The 23,407-nt window shown below is 27.7% G+C and overlaps 2 protein-coding genes across 2 annotated transcripts; both read right to left on the bottom strand.

Annotated features, from left to right (window-relative positions):
- Nucleotides 1-4,028: 4,028 nt before the first annotated feature.
- On the bottom strand, nucleotides 4,029-6,669 carry LOC8285172 (cocosin 1-like). Its single transcript, XM_025159140.2, has 3 exons — nucleotides 6,305-6,669; nucleotides 5,035-5,764; nucleotides 4,029-4,376 (listed from the first exon to the last, which is right to left on the bottom strand). Exons 1-3 carry the CDS (start codon nucleotides 6,492-6,494, stop codon nucleotides 4,223-4,225), a joined length of 1,074 nt encoding a protein of 357 aa, XP_025014908.2. The 5' UTR covers nucleotides 6,495-6,669; the 3' UTR covers nucleotides 4,029-4,222.
- A 13,232-nt stretch (nucleotides 6,670-19,901) lies between these two features.
- LOC8285173 (G-type lectin S-receptor-like serine/threonine-protein kinase At2g19130) lies at nucleotides 19,902-22,504 on the bottom strand. Its single transcript, XM_002529232.4, has one exon. The coding sequence runs from the start codon at nucleotides 22,418-22,420 to the stop codon at nucleotides 20,060-20,062; it is 2,361 nt and encodes a 786-aa protein (XP_002529278.3). The 5' UTR covers nucleotides 22,421-22,504; the 3' UTR covers nucleotides 19,902-20,059.
- Nucleotides 22,505-23,407: the final 903 nt, after the last annotated feature.

Genomic DNA, 23,407 nt, shown 5'->3' with positions numbered 1-23,407 from the left:
ATGAATAAGAGACTATGAGAAATGCAAGTGCTACTCGACCTCTGTTTATAGAAATGAAGAAGGTTGACTGGAGAACGTTTGTGGGCCAAAATTAATTGTGCGTTTTAATTTCTAGAAGAAATCCCATGGGCATCACTTTTTTTAAAAGATATATATATATATATATATATTTATATATATATATATATTTACGATTTTTTTCAAAGGTTTTGGATTATTTTTAAATTTTTTTATTTATACAGTTTTTAAAAAATTTTATCAAAAAAATATTATTTTAACTTATGTTATTATGAAATCAATTTTTATTTTATATCTTTTTAATTTTTTAAAAAATTTATCGAAAATAAGATACTAAAAGTATACCTAAATGATACCAAATTTTTTTTTTAATTTGTATTATTGTAAAATCAGCCAAATGAGGTAGATTTATTATTTTTATTTTATATCTTTTTAACTTTTTTAGAATTTTGTCAAAAAAATACTAAAACTGTATTTAAAAAATATCAAAAAAATATTATTTTAACTTATATCATTGTGAAATCAGATAAATATATTATTTTTATTTTATATTTTTATTTTTATAATAGTAAATTGAATGACATTATATGTTTTTTTTTTATAGTAACTAGTGTGTCTTGATAATATAAAAATGTGTGTTTTAAAAAATTATACCATAGTTCACTTTTCCTTTTTAGATGTTAATTGAGTAATTAATGGTAAAAAAATGCACTTCATTATTAATATGAATATTAAATTCTCTTTTATTTTGAAATTGAAATTTTTTATTAAAGATATTTATTTGAGTTGTAATGTAATACTAAATCATTTTATTTGAATCTAAATAGGTACAAATTATATAGCAGTAATAGATGAGTTGATAAGTCTTATAAAATTAATATAAATAGTTGATATGGAGAATTTTTAATAAAGATATATTAGTAAAGTAAAAATTATTGTTAACAGCTATAAAAAAAATGATTCCTTTAGTATATGTGTAAATTGAAAGTGGAAAATATTTTTTAGGCCAATAAGAGTATTTGTACAGATAGAGAAATACAGAGCAAAGCAATTATGAGAATAAAAGAGTTATTACCCATTTAGACAGCTCAATTAATAGACATAATTGGGGGATGGGGTTGGTCTGGGGTGGGGACCTATAATTAAGGGTCACTGGGTGGTGTCCATACAGCATTAGGGTTTAGGGGTCCGTGCAGCATTATTTTTTTATGATCGATTAATGGGACTTTATGTTAGAGGCGTTCTAAAGCCATAGTTTTTTTTTTTATTATGTTCTTAATACTGATTAAGCTTATTATCTTGAAATTTGAGAGTAAAAAATAAGACTAACAAGGAAAATAACCACTCATTAATTGAGCGGTCATAACCGGACATTACATGTCGAGTTATCACTACCGATAAATGCAGAATTGATTAAAGTGACATACTTTTCCCAACAGTACTAATCATGTGACAGCTTGGAGCATTCATTATCTGTCGTTGTATCTATTATTAGTCATATCCAATAAAAGTTGGCTGTTATGGAAACCAGGTCATTACGAAACTCAAAATGAAAAGAGAGAAACAATATAGAGCATGGAGAAGACATAAATTTGTCATCTCAAGGATACTGGCTAAGAAATTCCAAGGCATTAGATGCGCGTAAAGCTTCTTGGTGTTCAACAATCTAAATATCAGAGCTGGTCCTGGAATACAAATATATATACTTAGACAGAAGTAAAACCATAGTATCAGAATACAGACTTTAATACTCAACTTAAATGCATATTTAAACACTAATACCAGTAAGCATGTCTCCTAAAATATGCACATAGTTGAAGAACAAAACTTTAACCAAAACTCATTCTCATCGAAAAGTAAAATGATGATTTAATCCTTAATAATAATATAGAATAAGTAAGATGAAATATAAAATACTATCCTTTTATCTTATTATATATTATTATTTTCATTAATTTTATATATACTTATTTCTAAAAAAATTATATCTTTTATAAAATTATTATTAACTTTTTTATTATCATTAAATTATATTCTTGTTATTAAAATAAATATTAAATTAATTATTATAATATAATTATTACAATATTAAGAATTATATCAGCCACTTAACAATTTGAGACCACTAGTTTTGGACTCTAGTTCAGGAAACCATACAAATAATCTTTAAGTGGTTGCTAAAGATATTTAGCGTTGATATTAGCATCTCTAAGTGGTCGCTATGCTTTTCCAATTTTCACGCAATAATTAGTGACCATTTATTGTGGTCGCTATTGTTTTGATAGCTACGTGATTTTTATTTGATCGCTAAGAATTTAAAAATTAATTTAATCTCTAAATAGTAGTTACAACTTTGTTGTGGGAGCTAAATAGCGACCAGTTTATTATAGTATTTAAATTAATATTTTTTTTTTTATAAAAGAAAATAGATTAAAGCGTTTGTTTCCCAAGAAAATGACAAAATATACCGATGCTTAATAACAAAAATTACATTACAGCTGTTTATACTAAACTTAATATAAATAGAACTAAGCTAAATGACTAAACTACCCTGCTGTATTATCTTTACAAATGATGGAACAATATAAATAAAGCATAATAATTATATCTTTGAAAGGACTTTTTCTTATAATAAATTTTGATTTTTTTTTAACTTGAATTGGGAAAAAAAAAAATGAAATTGAAAAGCATACAATGGAAATCAAAAAGCTAACTCTGATGGACCCTTAGACATACTACCTAACCATATCGATTCTATGTGAAAAGACTTAAAAAATATCCAATACAAAAATAAAGTAGAAAAAAAAAAAAAAAAACTAATTGCAATAAAATAACTCGAACATAAATAAAAAATTAATTGCAATATTCTATTATATAATTTTCTTAAATTTATTACTATTTTAATAGTTAATTAAAAAGTAAATTTTTTTTTTTTTTTTTATAAATCGAGTAGGCCAAATTTGGAGCTTGTCTTGTATTGCTGACCATTAATTTTTTAATTGCTTTGGTAGCTATGACTATTGTACGGACGAATATGAAGTGTTTGAGAGTTACTTGTGGAGAAAGAGTTGCATCCTCAACCACAATTGGTATTGAAGAGCCAAAGAATCCAATAAGAAAAAAACAAAGCTTGGAAACGGCCAAACTGTCCAACTTTTTGTAAAAGGTGTATACATAAATAATAGTTTTGTTAAATTATTAATTATTTTTCCTCGTAAATAGACAGTTAAATTTTAAATTTTAAATTTACAAGCAACCAAGTTTATTAACTCTTATTATTTAATTAAATAATATATAAAACCTACTCGTAAAATAAAGAATTGATTTTGTCATTTTGCCAGTTGCTTAATGATTGATCTCACAATTTCGGTTTTCTCTCTTTTTTTTTTTTTTTTCCTTAAAAATAACAAAAGAGACATGAACCTTATAACCACGTTTAGTTTAGTTTTGTTTTTGTTTTTGGGGATAATAATATAAACACCAGCCTGTCTTGCATCTATAGGCTATAGGCATGCGCCCCTAAAAATTGAAACTTCAATTTTATATAGCTTTAAAAGAGAATAATTAGATATGTTTCTTTTGTATCCATCACAGGACTTTTTTTATATTCACTATAAAGACTTGATAACTGGTGAAGATATGTTCAGCTACCACATTAATGTCTTGGTCGATTGACTTCAGCTCTTAAATTACTTAAAAAGTATTAATAAATTATTATTACAGTGTTGTCCGACTACTCACACCAATTGAACTGAATTAAGTTTTTGTTTCTAATTGCTCGTTCATCAATAATTTATCATCTTATCTTTATAAAAGAAACATCCAACAATATTAGGCCGATTTTTTTTTATATATAAGCGGTCTGATATTATATTATTGAAAATAAAGTGGATAAATTGATTTTTTTTCATTAATAGATTTGATAAAGCCGGTTTATAAAAAATAAAAACCAATATACTAAATTAAAAAGAATTTAGATATACTCTTAAACATCCAATAACAATTCCAAGTAAGTCCACAGAATAATTCTTCTTCTTATTTAATGAAAATTAGAGTACATAGATATTCGCTTTCATACAACTTATTTATTATTTATAAGACATAATAGAGAAAAGAAAAATGAGAAAATAATTAATAGATAATATGCATGTAGAGGATACAGAAAAACAACTATTTTTAGGCCTCGTTTAACATAATTCCAAATCTAATTTGAAGGTGGGATAATAATGGAGCTCTTATTGATATTGGATTTGAAGAGTTCTTCAAACTCAGGGGTCACATTAAGAGCAACTTGTGCAACTATAGGAGACAAAGCATTCCACACTGATTTCTCAGTGGCAAACTCTTCAATTACAGGCCTGCACAATAACATAACCAAAGATGTTAAGAAAACAATTATGACAAAAAATTCAACAAACCACTTATATCTAATGAATATTATATAGAAAAATAAAAGCTGTGCATATATATATTTATAATATTTAATTATTTTTAATTTTTAATTTTAATTTAGCATATACCTAAAATTTAATTTTTTGTAATATTTAAACACTTTTGTGTAATAGATGTGGATGTATTGAATGAAGATACATGTCAAAAAGTATTTAAAATGTCATAGAAAAATAAGTTTAGAAATCTAGGATATATTAAAAATTAAAGTATTAAACTGATTAAATGGCTAAATTAAGAAAGTTACATTCTTTTTAATTGATGTCAATAGATTTTATCATTTTCTCTTTAAAATATTTTTATTAAATTTTTTTATAAAAACTATATTTAAAATAAAATAAAAATAAAAACTAACTACATGAGATGATATCTATATAAATTAATACAAGATATCTTTAAGAATTACATTCTAAGCTAACGAGTAATGCAGTAATTGACTCCTCCAAAAAAATTTTACACAAATGTAATTTGGCCCCAAAAACCTTATCCGAACTCCCACAGCCCACTAAACTATGATTGTGGTTAGTGAATGCATGAGATCTAAAAACAAAATAAAATGAGAATTACCAGGTAGAATTTGTCATAGATAGAAGTTTCATTCCTTCGCTACCAGCAATTTCAGCAACAGTGAAGAATCTTGGCACCAGAAACAGTTGACCAGCCTCTATTTTGGTGTCCAAGACTAGCGTACCATTGATGCCAACCATCTGTACTTTGCCACTTCCTTCAGCAACATAAATAAGTCGAGTTGATCCATTGGCAGTGCAAGTTGGTGAGTACATAGCATTGGCACTCAATTTCACAAGGCTAACACTAAGACCCACTTGCTCAAGACACTGTAATTTAGCTGCTGTCAGAGTCTTGAAAACACCAGCCCTTGGGACCTCAAGATCAGCTGGTGCAGCATCAATGTTGTAGAGCATTTTGTCAAGGAAGTCCTTGTCATGGGGATTTGGCATGCGAATACCTTCTTCTAGCTTAATGATCAGCATGCCAGTTTGATTTTTTGCAAGCTTGTTTGCTTCTTTCTCATTCAGATTGTAAGCTTGACGCGTAAATTCAGATGAGAATCCTCCTACAAGACCTACAGTTCCGGATAACAAGAAGTAGGTGAATTCTCCTGGAACAAAGGCCTTGGAAGTTTCTCCTAAGAAAACTATTACGAAGTCTGAATCTCCATTGTTGTACCACCATGAGGAACCTCCTAGTGGGACTGGTATCACATCTCCTTTCTTTAGCCTTAACACCACCTCTTTTGATGTGTTGGGGAGCACCATGCCGACAATTCCTTCTGTACCTGCAAGAGTTCAAAGAGTATGAGTACAATAATCTTAAAAACATATTTTATTATCAATTCAATTGATTGTTGAAATAGAAGCAAGAGATACCGAATTTTTAAATGTTTTTTTATTGTCTTTTCTTTTAATGAAATTTGTATGAAACAGAAATGTATATTCATTTTCTACGATTCTCTGGTATTCAGAGAATAGGTATATATAATCTTGTAACTTCTTTTTAGAAATTAATTAATGAATATCTTTTAGTAGTATTTAATTTTTTTTTACCAGTATTAATGAGTCAAAACTCATAGAATTCGTAAAATTGAGAACTTGCTAACAAAACACTAGGCTTTCTAGCAAGAAAAAGGCTAAGAAAAGCTCATATTTTCTATACAAAGTCCAGGCAAGAAAAGGACCCAGAAGGACGAGATCCCAAGTATATTGGCCATGTTCTTTAATATATGTTGTGGAGCCATGTGGTTGAAACCGAAACCCTTATCTAGTTGGAAGATTAAAAAGAAAAAGTTTATATATTTTAGTTCTGATATATAACTTGCCTTGAAGAACATAACCAAATTTGGAAGAATCTGCATAATGGGGAAGAGCAAAACCACGAGGCTTGAGAACAAGCTCTCCTCCACCAACTTTTGCAGTAGCTAAATCAGAACTTGACCAAGCCTTGTATGAGCCACCTTCTCCATCAAATAATGTCTTCTGGGGACAGTTTGGGGATAAGTCGAAATCCATTCTTAATTAACAACACTTCTTTCAACAATTACCACTCTTAAAAGAAGAGAAAAAGAAAAAAAAAAAAAAAAAGACAAAGTAAAGACAGGTGGTAGCTAGTTGGTCGTACAAATAGGAACTATCATGCAACCTAATTGTATATAAGAAAGAACTGTGAGAAATGCAAGTGCTACTCGACCTCTTTTTATAGAAAAAATGGAAGTGATATGGAGAAGGTTGCGTAGGGAAGATGATGCTTTCTTTTTCTTTTTTCACGTGCAATTTATTTTTCTGCTCATTTTGTCTGTTTGTTCAAAATAGTGTCAACCCATAACAAACCAGTAGCTGCATAATTTGATTTGAATTTTTCCTTTTATTTTACAACTACATACTTATTGAGGTGTGGGACATATCATTTGTAAAAGATACGTCTTCTATGAACCGTAATCAGCTTAAGTATTTTCTTCTGGTAGAATCATACGTAGTTTTGCTAGTCCGGGAATTAATGCAATTACGTTCGGGCAACTTGTTTTGTCTCTTAGAAACGGCCAAGAGCTGTTTTTCTATGTAGTTGTCAAAAATTATGTGCTATTTGGAAAATTTTTTGATTTTATGATCAAATTATTATAGACAGTTGATTCACACGTATTTATTAGTTTAAAATGATAAAATATGTGTTAATTATTTAATATTAAAATCTAAAATATTGATACATACGTGTCATTTTTTTATTAGTCGTGTATATACCAAATCTAGATAAGAATCTCTTGTATTGTTACGTTGAGGATTTTTATTCTCAATGATATGTTTATCATTTGCTGAAATTTTCGGAACAGACTTTATGTACCAGATCATCTGCGTACATATAGCTATAATAAGCTACATCAATTAGTGATGTCTTGAGCTAATTGATTTTTTTATAACATAGTTATAAATGTAATAAAGATAATATTCAAAATTAATTATCTCAAATGCCATAATATTATTAGCTGATGTGGCTTACTTTTATTGAATGTGTTAATGAATGGTAGACATAGTCTGTCTAGAAATTATTGTTGTCATTGAAAAAGAATGATATATAGATGTGGGTCGGTGGAGTAAAATATTTCTATAATGAATGAGTAGTTTTTATTTTTACTAAATATTTACATTGCAACAAATAAGAGAATGATATATAAATATTAATGTTTTATACTTTAAAATTGAATAATTGGCACATTCAATTATTTAAAATCAATAAGAGGGTTTTTGCTTCAGAGGTTTGATGCAGCTAATAGCTGTTTCTCACTGAACAACTTTATTAAAGCGTTTGGTAAAGACTTAAAAAACAGCAGCTGATAGCTGATCTAATTCCAACCAGCTGCTGATTATATCAGATTTATTTTAGAGTTTTTTCTTATCAGCTGATAACTTATTTAATTTTTTTTATTTATTTAGACACTATTATCCTTATTAAAATTTATTAACAATAACTTATTTTAAATTAATCTCATATAATTAAATTTTTATATTTTAAAATAAATAATAATTATTTTAAAATTATTTTTAATAGTTAAATAATTATAATATTTAAAATTATGGTATTTGAAATTAAAAATTTTATTAGTAGAATTTAAATTTAAATTTCTATGTTTAAAATAAATTTTATAAATATTTTTAATAATAAATATAATCCAGCTAAAGAAAATTAACTATACAATTTTTAATTATTATATGTTATTTTTATTAATTTGTATAATTAAATATAATATAATAAAAAATATATTTAATGATAAATTATACATTTAATGGTTATTTAACATACTAACAGGAACCGCTAATAAAATTCTACCAAACGATTTAATTTATCAGCCATCAACTACCAGCTATCAGCCACCAACTACCAGCTATCAACCATTAGCTACTAGCTGTATTGATCAGCTGAACCAAACAAATCCTAAATATATATCACTTATATTTATATTTGATGTATATATCTAAACTAAATAAGAATTTTTATAATTCATTTTCATTCAAAATTCTTATGTGATAAACCAAAGACGTGCTATTTTGTGAACAATTGATTTACTTTTATAATATTTTTAGAGAAAATAATGATAATTTTCTTACTCATGAATTGCTATAAGTTAAATTGTTAGGTTTTTTATCTTTATTATATGAGCTTACATATTTAATGATGATTATATTAATAGTTATCTTATTAGTGGATTTATTTAGAGTAATTCATTTATGTAGAGTCCGTAGACTTCTAGATTTTGGTAAGGCTTAAATGGATGGATACTGTTTTCTAACCATATAGGCTTAATAGAATCCTATTAGGTTAGTAATAGGTTATGGTTTCAAATACATCAAATTATACGGCAACTTCTATTCTCTACCCATGAGAGACAGAAGGCAAGAAACTCTAAAGAATTCAAAGATTTGAGTGAGAAAAGCATACTTATTGATTCAAGCACTCGTTCATCATTCATTTCATAAAAGATTTGAATGCTATAATGGAGACATGTATTTATGGCTAAAATTCCTTAATAATTATGGCATAATAGTTTTGGGTATTAAGATTTGATGATCAATATAGATTGTAATACCTATGATTTATATGTATTTTCATGGATTATTCATTGATTTTTATTATAGATAATAAAGTCTAATAAATAGTATCAGAGCTCCTATTATATTAAATTATTAGAATTAAAATTAGATTTTTTTTACATAATTGCGTTTGATTTGTATTATTGGGCTTTTCATATTCATCAGTTTTAAAAGTTTTTGTTTTAACGGTAAACTTTATTATATCTGAATATTTAATGTATGTATGGAATTTGCAAGTATTTAGGTTGTATGATATTATCATTAGCATATTTCAATTTTGTCAAATATGCAAATTTATAGTTTTATATACAATGGTTATTATTTGTATTTCAAATTAAGTTAATTGAAACATGTTACCAAAGTAGCCACTGTTGTGTAAAATTAATTTAATTTGAAATATAAAGATTTTATGTATTCATTGTTTATGCGCATATTGTTTAACCCAAAGGTAGGTTAATATTTGGCCAAACAATAAAAGTACTTGCAATAATAAATATTGATGGTTATACAGTTGTTGCCATGTGAATGATAGCCAGTCCAAAGAAAAACTGTTGCTTGACAGGATTTATTATCAATATTGATTATTGCGTTAAGAGTACATTTACAATTGATATTTTGTGCAAACATTGAATGTCAAGTTGTGGTAGGTATCTTGTTTTGTCACTTTTATGACAATGTTTATTAATTATGTGATGTTTCTTATTCTCTATTTAGTTTCAGCAACTACAAATAATATTTCTGCTCAAATTAGTGTCGTTCCTATGCTACAAACTTTAAGGTCTAAAAAGAGAATGTGGAAATCATTGTCGGCTGTACAGATCTAGACGTTGCGCTAAGGACGGAGCGACCCACTTTAGCTGAAGATACTTTAAATGAGGATAAAGTTGAGAAGTGGGATCGCTCTAACCGCATTAGTCCAATGATTATGAAATGGTCCTTACCGGAAGCATTTCGGGGCTCTATTTCTAAGAGCAATAATGCTAAGAAATTCATTATGGCAATATAACAGTATTTTGCTAAGAGTGAGAAATCATAAACAAATAACCATTTAGCTGCTCTAATATTTATAAAGTATAAGGAAAAAGAGAACATAAGGGAGTACATTATGGAAATGTCAAACCTTGTTGGAAAACTGAAGGCACTAAAGTTAGAGATAAATGAAGATTTACTCGTATATTTAGTTGTTATTTCTCTTCTTGCACAATTCAGTCAATTTAAGGTGAGTTATAATACTCAAAAGGATAAATGGACTCTTAATGAGCTCATTTCACAATGTGTGCAAGAAGAGGAAAGAATCTAGAGGAATAATACTGAAAGTGCTCATTTAGCATCAACCTCTCAGAATAATAAAAGGAAGAGGGCTAAGGATATTGCAACTGCAACACCATCGTAAAAAAATTTGAAGAATCAAAGTGATGAATTTACTTGTCTTTTCTGCAAAAAGGGAGGATATATGAAGAAAGAGTGTTCCAAATACGCCGCCTAACGTGCAAAGAAAGGTAAAGTTCTTGCTTTAGTTTGTTTTGAAGCTCATTTGGCTTTTAACCTCTAGACACTTGGTGGTTAGATTCTGCTGCTACTACTCATATAAGTGTGTCTATATAGGACTGCGTCTGGAGCTGGAAAAATTCATCTATGTGGTCAATGGTAATAAAGTTTCTCTCGAAGCTATAGGGCATTTTAGATTATTTCTAAATATTGGTTGTTATTTGAATTTATTTGAGACTTTTGTTGCTCTGTTATTTAAACGAAATTTAGTTTCTATTTCCTCTTTGGATAAATGTGGATACCTTTGTGGTTTTAGAAATAATAAAGTTAATATCTCTTTAAATTCAAATTTTATTGATGCTGATATTTTAGTTGATTGTCTTTATATGCTATAAACTATTGCTTTCCATAATGAAATCATGCGCACTAGTTCAAAAGGTACAAAGCATAAATTAACTAAGAATTTTGCTTCCATATGGCATAAGAGTTTAGGCCATATCTGTAAATAGAGAATTTAGAGGCTTGTGTCAGATGAAATTCTTGATTCCTTTGATTTAAAAAACTTTCAAGTTTGTATTGAGTATATTAAGGGAAAGACAACGAACACAAAAAAATCAGGTGCCAATAGATATACAAAAGATTTAGAACTAATACATACGGATATTTATAGTCCATTTCCTACACCAGCATGGAAGGGTCAACAATACTTTATTACGTTCATAGAAGACTACTCAAGATATGCTATCTATATTTAATAAGTGAGAAATCTCAATCTCTAGACGTGTTCAAGTCTTACAAAGCTGAAGTTGAGCTTCAACTTGGTAGGAAAATTAAAGCTGTCAAATTTGATCGTGGTAGAGAATACTATGGAAGATGTGATAGATTAGGTGAACAACGTCCAAGACCCTTTGCTAACTTCATAAAAGAATGCAATATCATCTCACAGTATACTATGTCAAGCAAATCGAGCATGAATGGTGTTGCTGAAAGACGAAACCAGATACTTACGAATATGGTAAAAAGTATGACCAGTCATTTTTCTTTACCTGAATCTCTTTAGGGAGAAGCGTTAAAGACTGCAGTATATCTCCTTAACAAAGTGCCCAACAAAGCAATAGCTAAAACCCTATATGAATTATGGACTCGCAAAAGGTCTAGTATAAAGCACTTATACATTTAGGGATGTCCAGTTGAAGCAAGGCCTTATAAGTCTAATAAAAAGAAATTGGACTCTATTTTATGGGATATGCAGAACACCCTCGAGGATTTAAGTTTTATAATCCCACTACCCGATCTTTCTTTGAGACGGGAAATGCGAGATTTCTTGAGGATGTAGAGTTTGTGATGGAAGGATCAAGAAATGTCTCTTTTGATGAGAAAATTGTCTTTGAAGAAGAAAAATTTATTTTTATTTCTAATATTGTTATTGATAGTGATCATGCAATAATTTCTGACATTATTTAAAAAGCAACTCATGTTTAAGACAACAATAAAGTTCTTCCTATAAAGCAAACTCAACAACCTCAAGAAGTGCCATTAAGAAGGTCAACTAGAGACAGAAGGAATGCGATTCCAGATGAGTATTACGTATTCCTCTTGGAATAAGAAAATTCTACAGGCTTAGCAAAAGATGATCCAATCAAACTTCGTGAAGCTCTTCAAAGTTCTAATTCTCAATGTTGGATCAATATCATACAAGAGGAGATGAAATTCATGTAAAATAATGACGTTTGGAATCTTATTGAATTTCCAAAAGGCATGAAACCCATTAGTTGTAAATGAATATTTAAAACCAAAAAAGATTCAAAAGGCAATGTCGAAAGATATAAGGCTCGTCTAGTTGCTAAAAGATCCACTCAAAAAGAAGACATTAATTATAAAGAGACATTTTCTCCAATTTCATCAAAGGACTCTTTTAGGACAATAATGGCACTTGTACCTCATTTTGATTTAGAGCTACATCAGATGGATGTAAAGACTATTTCTTAATTGAGACATTTAATGAAATGATTTATATGGTTCAACTAGAAAATTTTGAATTCTAAAGTTTAAATTCTACGGTACGTAAATTAAAGAAATCCATCTATGGTCTCAAACAGGCTTCTCACCAATGGTATCATAAATTTCATTAAGTGATTACCTGATATGGCTTTAAGGTAAACATAGTTAATGATTATGTATATCACAAGTTCAGTGGGAGTAGGTTTGTCTTCCTTATGTTGTATGTTAATGACATATTACTGGCTAGTAATGATATAGGCTTATTATATGAAACCAAGAATTTTCTCACTAAGAATTTTGACATGAAGAATCTTAGGGATGTTTCTTTTGTGTTAGATATACAAATACTGCAAGACCGCTCTTAAGGTATTCTTGGCTTATCACAAAAGGACTATATCGAAAAGGTGGTAAGTAGATTCAACATGAAAGATTACTTGCTAGGAGATATACTTGTAGCAAATAGAGATAAGGTCAGTCTCAAGCAACGTCCTAAAAGTGAACTTGAAATAAAGGAGATACAAAAGATTACATATCCCTCAGCAATTGAAAGTCTAATGTATGCTCAAGTTTGTACTCGTCCCAATATAGTATTTATAGTGGCACTATTGGACAGATACCTAAGTAACTCAGGAATGGATCACTAGAAAGCAGTTAAATGGGTTATGCAGTATTTAAAGAGAACAAAGGACTTCATACTAACATATAAAAAATCCGACAGTTTGGAGATCATTGGATATTCCAATTCCAATTTTGCAGGATGCCAAGATAGTAAATCATCCACTTCGGGCTATATTTTTATGTTGGCTGGAGGAGCTATATGTCACAAAACTTGGGCTTAGAGGTTAACCAAGTCGTACGACACTTAGTTAACTTGCTTGGCGAAGTCGAACTAAGTAAGCCTAGATGAGAATTGAGAGAGATTGTAGGTGAGCAAAGTAGGCGGCAGGGTTTCGGACTTGGGTAGGGTAGAGAGTTGAGAGCACTTGAGCTTGGAAAATATGGAGAGCTTTATTAAGTTCCCAACCTTCCTCTTGTATGTTCTTATTGTTACAAATGATGGATGGAAGGGGTATTTATAGGCTTCCCACCTCCTCAACTTGTGGCTACAATTTATCCTTCTAGAATTCTCTACAAATTACATATGTACAAGGCTTCCTTTGGAAGCTACACCATGTACAAACAAGGGAAGCTTCTAGGCAGCTTCTTGGCTTGGCATTCAACCTTGCTTCTTCCAGCATTCTCTAGATCCTTCCCTTGATTTCCTTGGCAGCCAACTTGGGCTAAGCTTCCTTAATAATTATAATATGATAATTTTGGATATTAAAATTTAATCATCAATATAAATTTTAAATCTATAAATTATATATATTTTCATGAATTATCCATTGATTTTTATTATAAATAATAAATTCTAACATAAACTTCTAACCTCCTACGTTATAAACTTGATAATTCAGCTCGTAGCCTAATGCTTATACAAAATTACAATGCATATGTACGACAGAGGCTCGTCCCTATAAAGACAAATGTGTGAATTTCCATTCCAAATAATATTTTTTAGATTGATGAAATTTGAATTCTGGCATTTTCGTTTTTATTCTTTAGTTAGGACATCCATTTTTGTTTTCTTTAGTGTACTTTTAACATAATGATGACTAGTCAAATTCCAAATTATTAAGTTAGCAACAGCCAATTTGGATACCATAGTTACGTTGAACATCTGAAAAGATAAATTTGAACTAAAATTACACAATAGATACAACTTGTAACTTATAAATAAGTTTGAATGCATTTAATAAATACATAAAATCTTGTTAAAAAAATAAAGTTTTTCTATGAGCTGCATCGATTGATCATATTAATAAAACAATTATATATACACATTGATAACGTATAATTTTGTACCTGTTAATAACTTATTATTCTGTTAATATATTAGTACATAAATTTCCTATTTCAAAAACCCAAAACTAAACAGTTAGATTTTTTTTGTGTAATAAAAGAATTAGCATCCTTTCTTTTAAATGGGGGAGGGGCCTCTATTCCTTGGCTCATTCTTTTAGAATAGACATGTTTTCTTTTAGGGATATCAAGTTTAGATCTTTATTAGACAGGGAAAATGATATTTAGACAACAATAGTATACCTTCATTTCCTTGTAAACAAAAAGACAAATAAAATAGCATCATTATCTTCTTGGAATTGGGGCACTGAATATTTTGAGGGGCCTTGGACAGCTACGTCAAGCATCCAATGGCTCTTCTGTAATCTATAACATCCATAAAAGCAAAGTGACAAAGGAGGGTTCACTTGAAAAGCAATCAAGCAAGCCGAATTATACATATATACATTTCAGAGGTCACCCTTATTATAGTCTCCATTTCTAAATAATTATTGTCTTAAATAATTGCACTAGAATTAAAAAATTAAAAATATGTAATAAAACATTTTAAAATGACTAAAACACCTAAACAATCAAAAGAAAAGTCTTGTCGCATGCATGATGGTTATTGGAGCCCGGGAAGAAAATAAATACATAAACAGTTTATTTGCTGAAGTTAGAATCATTAATTAAAATAAAAAAAGTCAAATATTAATATATACATTCGAATCTTTCTAATTTTTCTATAATAATACTCTATATAATTATAAATTTTATATAATAATAAAATATTATAATTCTAATTTGAATCAATTATAAATAAAAATTATTTTTCTTATAAAATATTATAAATCTTTTAAATTTCGTTTTAATATATATAATTTTAAAAAATATGTATTATACTATATTTTATTTTACTATTGTATTATTTTATTTTATCAATCGTATTTGTATAATATGATAATATATTTACGTATATTTTTTTAATTTTTATTATTCTACCAACAAAATTAAATATTAAGTCTAAAAAAAGATTTTACACTTAAACCTTCATTAAATTATAACCTCCTCGTAATCAGAAATTTTATTTGATCATAAATATATGATTATAGAGAGATTTTAATATATATATATATATAATTGAATTTTGAATATCAAAATTATATAAATTAAAATATTATACTGAAAATAAAATAAAATAAATACTATATGGACAATTAACCCTAAAAATTAAGACTTAATAATAAATTTTGCTTTATTATTATTAGTATTATTGGCGGAACACCACCTCCATTTTTAAGGACACTAAATTTAAGAACGCTTGAGACACTACAGGTGATGAATGTATTAGTTTGTAGTTATTTTTGCATCAAATAATTATATCAATTGATCATCTAACTAGATACTTAGTTTCATTTTATCACTTAATTTTAACTTATTTCAGAAAATCACTTAATTTGAACTTGTTTCATGAAAATCACTTAAGTTTAATTTGTATTATATAGTAATCACTTAATTTCAATTTGTTTTGTGAAAGTCATTTAACTTTAATTTGAATAGCATAACGGTTACCTTAGTTTCATGTTCCTATCATCATCAAATTTATGGTCGATCTTTTCCTTCCTACTCACACCATTTTTTTTATTTTTATTATGTTTTTCACTTAGCTCAACACTCTTATTTAGAACTATTTTGTCTTACTACCTAAAATATCTCTCTCAATATCTATATCAACGGATTTATCAAAAAGTGAATCATCTCATCTGGCATACCATAGGAACTATCAACTAATGGAGGTGATTTACTTTTTGAGAAGTCTGTTTACATAGATATTGACAAAAATATTTTAGATAGTAGCAGTAAATGCAAAATGGTTTTAAATAAGAATGTTGAGTAAGCGAGAAACATAATAAAGATGAGAAAAATGGTGAATATGAATGTAAAGAGCAAATACCCTGAATTTGATGATGAGGGAGACAAGAAATAAATTGAAACCCAAATTAAATTGGCAATTATACAATCCAATAAAGTTAAGTGACTTTCATGAAACAAATTAAAATGAGTAATTAAATTAAAAGTAGGATAAGTTTAAAAAACTTTCTTGTAGGTCATTGGTTTTACACTTGAGGGACAATGATAATTTTTGCATCAAAAGAGTAATATATACTTTAATTCCTTAGCACTTTTATGTACACATAATGTGTTTTTCTTATTTTTTATATTGTGAATATTAATATAAACATAAAATTTTGATATAATAAGTACTTTTGAGTAATTTAACATCTGACTAAATATTTTATAATCATAATAAATTATTAGAGTATGTATATATTTTTAATTTTAATCAAATTTAAGATATAATTATTTTAAATAGAATTTTAACATATTTATAAACTCCATGATATATTATTAGATGCCATATTACCTATGAAATTCTGATTTAGTGATGGTTGAGATTAAATACATGAAAAACTATATAAAGAAAAGGATAAAGACATAATGTGCACCTAAAAAATACAAAATAATAAAACATATGATACTCCTTTGATATACAAAATATATTTATTTCTCAAGTGTAAAGCGCTAAACCACATGATAATATCTTAAACTTTACCTTTAAAATTAAGTATATAATTAGGTGATCACTGATATAATTATTCTATTTTTCATATATATATATATATATATATATGATGTAGTGCATAATTCAAATCTTGTAGTAATAAAAATAAAGTAATGAACACGCAGGTTGTAAATGACGAACATCTCTAAAACAATAGGGATCTAAAAGTTGGGAATATAAAATAAATATTTTTATAATAGATAATAAATATTGTGCCTATAAATAATAAACATTGATATCTATTATAAAATGTAACATATTTGGTTATGAAATTTTTAAATTATTAAATGTATAAAAAAATTAGTTTCATTTATTAATAATATGATTTTTTTTAGTATATGAAAGACTTTATTATATTAGTTTTAATAAATAATTTATTTTATTATTTGTCAAAAATATTATCAATTTTTAATTTTTGACTAATTGAAAAATAAAATAATATGTAAAACATATGATAATTTTAAATTTTATTGACCTATATATATAATATTGAGACATAAAGTTTTTTGATATATGTTACAATATTTTGATGTATATAATTTTTATTCTAATAAATATTTTTTTTAACACATAAAATTTAACTTTTTGTATAAAAAAATTAAAAAAATAAAAAAGATTTAATTATATTGTTCTAAAATTATTATAAATATTATAAAATATAAAAAAATTATTTGATTTTATTTATGAATTCAATTTATAATATTATTTATAATTAAAATAATTAAGGAAGTAAAAGATTAGTTTTTATAAATTTCTTAAAGATTTACTTAATTTATAATATGGACTTTTTATAATTCATTTTACAATAATTTAAAAAAACTTAAAAGAACGGAAACAACTTGGGAATGTAGAGTATAATTTGCCGCCACTAAGGTCTAGAACCCCAAACACAAAAACCGTCAAATTTTTATATACGTAGAGAGAAAATATAGAAATAATACCTTATTTAAAAAAAATAAAAAGAATACTTTTGGACGTCAAACTTAATTTAATGTTTGAGGGCCCCCAAATGATGCATTTTTAGTTTATTTTTGTACATTAATGGTTTATTTGAAATCTTAATGATATTTGAATTTGACTTGCATTTTTAATTTATTTTTATACATTAATAGATTATTTAAGATTTTAATGATATTTTTATATAGAAAAGCATAACCATACGAGCATGATTTAGATGCTATAAGTTTTGCCTTTACTTTAATAAAAAAATTATATTAATAATAATTTATTTATCACAGTTATTGTTGTTATTTTAATTATAAATAATAATATCAAATAAATTAGTAAAATTTTTTAATAATAATTATTTATAATTTCTAAAATAATAATTTGAGAAATTCTTAAATATCTTTCTTAATAAAATTTATAATATATTAAGATTTTATCAGTATAGTAAATATGACATGATTTTGTAATATATATTAATTATATATAAAACGAATACTATAAGTATAATCAATATACTTATCTTTTTATGTTTAGGAGTTATTGTATAATTAAAAAATTAACTTATTAATTCTTATAATATTAAGAATATAATTACAATGCTATTTTTGAAATTAATATTATCCTTATCTAAGAAATTGGCCTATTGATTAATATATTAATTATATAATACACATAAAATTTACACATAATATAACATTTATTATAAAAGGTAAATAAACATATTAAAAAAATTTCATATCTTGATTATTATTTACATATAATTAATATACTCTGAAAAAATCATAAATAGTAAATTTAAAAAATATGTTCTATATTCTATTTCTTTAAATCAAATTACTATATAATTAGAAAATCAATTTTATTAATTACTATAATATTAACAATATAATTGAAATACTATTTAAAATTAAAATTATTATTTAATTGATAAATTCATTATAAAATAAATATAACACTTATGTGAACAATGGAAGAACAATAAAATGGTACGGATGAAACAAATTATTGATTTTGAAGTGAGGGAACATATTTTTTTTCTTGGCTAATTCTATAGCTACCTTGTTTTAAAGCAGACTAACCATATTTTATTTTAATCTACTAATAAAATAATGACACTTTACATAATTTATTTTTTAAAATTAGTAATCTGTAATTACATGTTATCAATTAAAATAGAGTTTGCTAAAGTAATATAAGATAATTTTAAAATTTCATACCCTCTTAAAATATACGAAAAATTAGTTTAATTTGTAAAAGAATATGAAGATAATTGACATTTTTCGTGATTCAGCAACAAATTTCGTGATTATGAAAAGATTTAATATCTTTCATAAATTTACAATTTTTCTCATAAAGCATTAAATTTTGCAAAAGTTATACCTTTTTCGTAATATCATTCATTTTTCACAACTAGTAAGATTTATGAAAATTAGTATAATTTATGAAAAATATGAAAAAGATTGTCATATTTTGTAATTTAGCAATATATTTCGCAATTACAAAAAATTTAATATTTTTCATAAATTTTTCTTTTTTTTATAAATTATTAAATTTTACAAAAGTAATCATTTTTTATATTATCATTTATTTTCTCGCAACTAGTAATACTTATGAAAATTTAATATAATTTGTGAAAAAATTTGAAAAAAATTACAATTTTGGTGATTTAATAATATATTTCGTGATTAGAAAAAAATTAGTATTTTTTGTAAATTTTTCAATTCTTTTTGTAAATTATTATATTTCATAAAAATAATTATTTATTTATAATATTATTTATTTTTTCATAACTAATAACAATTACAAAAATTTAGTATAATTTATAAAAAATATAAACAATTTTATCATTTTTCGTAAAATATTAATTATTTTCATAAATATAAAAGTGTAGAGGGTTAAATAGGTTGCCAATCATCTTTAAAATTTAAAGGATAAAATTTTGGTTAATTAAGAATCAAAGTAAGGTTACTTTGTTATAAACAAAGTCACCTAGAAAGCACCTTTTTTCTTATTTATACAGGAACTGGGCGGTTGAAATAACTGCACTACCTGATCAGGAACTAACCACTCCAGAGTTCCAGGAAAGATCTTGGAGCAATCTTGGAATGGGTGGCAAGTCCATGTCCAAAACCCCCTCAAGAAAATAAACAACCCGACTCATTGACGGCCTTTGAATTTCGTTTTCTTGAATGCACCAACAAGCAACTTTACAGACCCTTGTCAGCTCTTCTACAATACTGTTTCCCTCCAATCTAGGGTCTAAAAGACTAAGAACATCACCATCTTTGTTTATTAAATTAGCCACTCGAAGTGGGAAGTATTCCGTTTTTGTATCATAAGATTTCTCAGTATTTCTTCTTCCTGACACTAATTCAAAAAGCATCGTCCCGTAACTATAAACGTCGGCCTTGGCTGTTATGGCTTCCCCTGAAATCCACTCTGGTGCAAGGTAACCTATTGTCCCTCTCATTGTAGTTAAGGCCCTACTAAAATCCCGTGTAAAAAGCTTCGCCAGGCCAAAATCTGTCACTTTTGGACAGAATTCACCATCTAACAGGATGTTTTCTGGCTTTATGTCGCAGTGGATAATGCAGTCCTTGCATTTCTCATGGAGATAAGCCAAGCCTTTAGCTGTTCCCAATGCTATGTTGTATCTTGTTTTCCAGTCTAAAACGATCAATTTATTTCCCTGGAAAAGAAAGGAGTCGAGAGAACCATTTGGCATGTAATCATAGACCAACAGCTTTTTAGTGCCTTCTGAGCAGAACCCCCGTAGGCGTACAAGATTGGCATGTTGAATTGTTCCAGTTGTGCTGATTTCCATGCGAAATTGCTTGTCTCCTTGGCTAATGCTTTCAAGCTTCTTAATTGCTACAACACTTGAGTCGTGCAACTTCCCTTTGAAAACAGAACCAAAACTTCCTTTTCCCAATTTCTCTGAGAAGTTCTTTGTTGCATTTTGTAAATCTTTGTAGCTGAAAACGACCAATAAGCCTTCTGCATTGCTTATTTTATTTGCTTTGTTTCTTCTGAAAATTACGAACAGAACAATGACAAGGACCACCAATGCCATCCCTGACCCTGCTACATAACCAATGAGTTTTCCCTTATTTTTGTAAGATTTTGAGAAATCTGGAGAAGCAAGCCTGATGTTCATAGTATGCCCGCCATTTTTAATAACTGGAATTTGCAGATTCAGGAGATCTCCAAACCAAATTGAACACGCATTATTGTCATAAGCATAAGCAGTGCAAGAGCAATTCTCTGAGCAAATTGATTCACAACGTTGGGCGCTTTCAACTGGCACAGTCTTGGGAACATCAGGCACTACCTGGTAATGATTCTCCAAGAATGTGTTACTGTTCCCATTAGCAGAGCTAGAATTCCCACATTGCAGACTTGTTTTCCTTAGGCACCCATTAGAATAATTCTCCAAATTCCATTCGTGTGCAAACCTGGGCTCAAAACCTGCCAAACAATTACATAAACTCTTGGGTGTCTCTGTGCAGACCCCAAACGCCCCACAATAGCCATAAGCTTCACATTGCAGTTTTGGTTTAAACCAAAACTTACTCCAATTCTTGGCAGGTTCTATCCATGACTGTAGCTGAAGTTGCCCTCCAACATCCATCATCATTCGTGCCATGATAGGACTATTGTACACAGAAAAGGAAATATAGCTTTTATTATCATCATCAACATAACTTACGTCGAAGACATAATTTATTCTCATTTCAGGTGCAAAGATGAACATTTCTCCATTCCAGGGTCCAGTAGACCAATATCTCTTAGAATTGTTCAGGATAACATATTGACTTGTTCCATTCGGGTCTAGAATGAAAGAGAAGGAGCCTGGTGCAGGATCTTCTCTGTTTTTCCATGAATTGAGATATGCTCTCTCTCCAGTAATTTTGTTCAATCCAAGCTTGGCACCAGGGAGAAGTGTATCAGTCAGATGATCAAAACTCTGCCATAATGATTCTAACAAATTATATCCATCTGTCAAAACAAGATTTCCTTCATCGCGAAGCACAGCTTCTATAGAAGAACTTGAGGTAGAGGAGCTCAAGTTTGTTGACCAGACAGGAATCTTAAACTCATTGAAGAGAACTAAATTACCATCTGATATTCTTAACTCTGAAGCATTCATATCAGTTACTGGGTTCTCTCTATTTGCCACCCAAACTATGGTTTCTTTAGACACACTGTACCATATCCCTATATAGTACTTTTGAGGGTTACCAGGCCTGAAAAAACCCAGTTCGAAGATCCCACTCGCGGAGACAATAGTTTGAATTCCGGAGAGAGATTGATGTGCAGAAATTCTGTCAGCTCCATGGGAGAGACATGACATGAGACATAAATATAAATAGAGAATAGAAAGTGCGAACCATGGATTGTTATTGCTCTCCATAGTTACAGAAGAATGAAGTGAAGATGTTCAAGAAATGAGAACCTGGCATATACATTTTATAACAACTGTCTTATTAGTTTGTCTAACAGTGCAAATTGCTATGCCATTAATGGTCAGACTTTGCTGATAATGATAATATATGCATTTGTCAAAGAGAAGCTTCTCATCTCACGCGTTTTGAATATCAGAAACGAATTAAATTTATAGCAAAGGTGTTGACTATGAAATGATGATATTTTATCCAAATTGTGGCATAATTAAACTGAATTGTCATATTCCTTCATGCTAATCTTTTCTGATAAATTACAGTTTAGTCAACAAATGACATCAAAGTAGAATTTGTTATCTTGTCAATTTCAGTTCATTCAACTGCTAATTTTTATGGGCTTTATGTTTTCTTTCTTAATAAATCAATGGCTCCTAATATCATAAAAATAGTTGGTTTTCAATTAAATATTAATCTGATCTAATAAAAATAAAAAGTGCTGTGATCAGCAAGTAATACAAGATGATCACGAAAGGTTGAACTGGTTTTCTGTTCATATTAGTTTGAAATATATATCTTAAGATCAAGTAGCATTAAGAAAGAAACCAAATACAAACTACAGGCTTTATCCCTTCAGAAGGTAACAAAAAGTTACATATTTGGACTTCAGTTAAACTTGAATCAGCTGTGTGACAGTCTGATATATAACAACCTTAAGGATTTAGTTCAGCTCGTCCTGGTATTTCGATTTCATTTTTTAAAGAATCTTCAAACTATTATTTTTATAATTATTAAATCTTTATCTAACAAAATATTAAATGAGTGTAATGCACCCTCCGTTAAACAAGAGTGAGTTTCAAAAAGTTTTAATATAAAAGCATTAAAAAATAAAGTATTAAAATAATGAAAAAAATGTAAAAAAAATAGAAATAATTAAAATAATTCACCAGAAGAGACAATAAGCTGGGTTCGGTTGTTGAAAAGTTGAAAAGGAAGGAAGG

This window comes from Ricinus communis, chromosome 6 (genome assembly GCF_019578655.1).
Source record: "Ricinus communis isolate WT05 ecotype wild-type chromosome 6, ASM1957865v1, whole genome shotgun sequence".
In the NCBI taxonomy this organism is placed as follows: domain Eukaryota; kingdom Viridiplantae; phylum Streptophyta; class Magnoliopsida; order Malpighiales; family Euphorbiaceae; genus Ricinus; species Ricinus communis.
The sequence above is the reverse complement of the archived record's forward strand: the minus strand, read 5'-3'. Positions and strand labels throughout refer to the sequence as shown.

Excerpts from the sequence above, each read along its gene's own strand:
- LOC8285173 (XM_002529232.4), bottom strand. The coding sequence starts at position 22,420 with ATGGAGAGCAATAACAATCCATGGTTCGCACTTTCTATTCTCTATTTA.
- LOC8285172 (XM_025159140.2), bottom strand. The coding sequence starts at position 6,494 with ATGGATTTCGACTTATCCCCAAACTGTCCCCAGAAGACATTATTTGAT. Across the intron at positions 5,765-6,304 it reads ATTTGGTTATGTTCTTCAAG|GTACAGAAGGAATTGTCGGC; the intron begins GCAAGTTATATA and ends GAACTCTTGCAG. Across the intron at positions 4,377-5,034 it reads TCTATGACAAATTCTACCTG|GCCTGTAATTGAAGAGTTTG; the intron begins GTAATTCTCATT and ends GTTATTGTGCAG.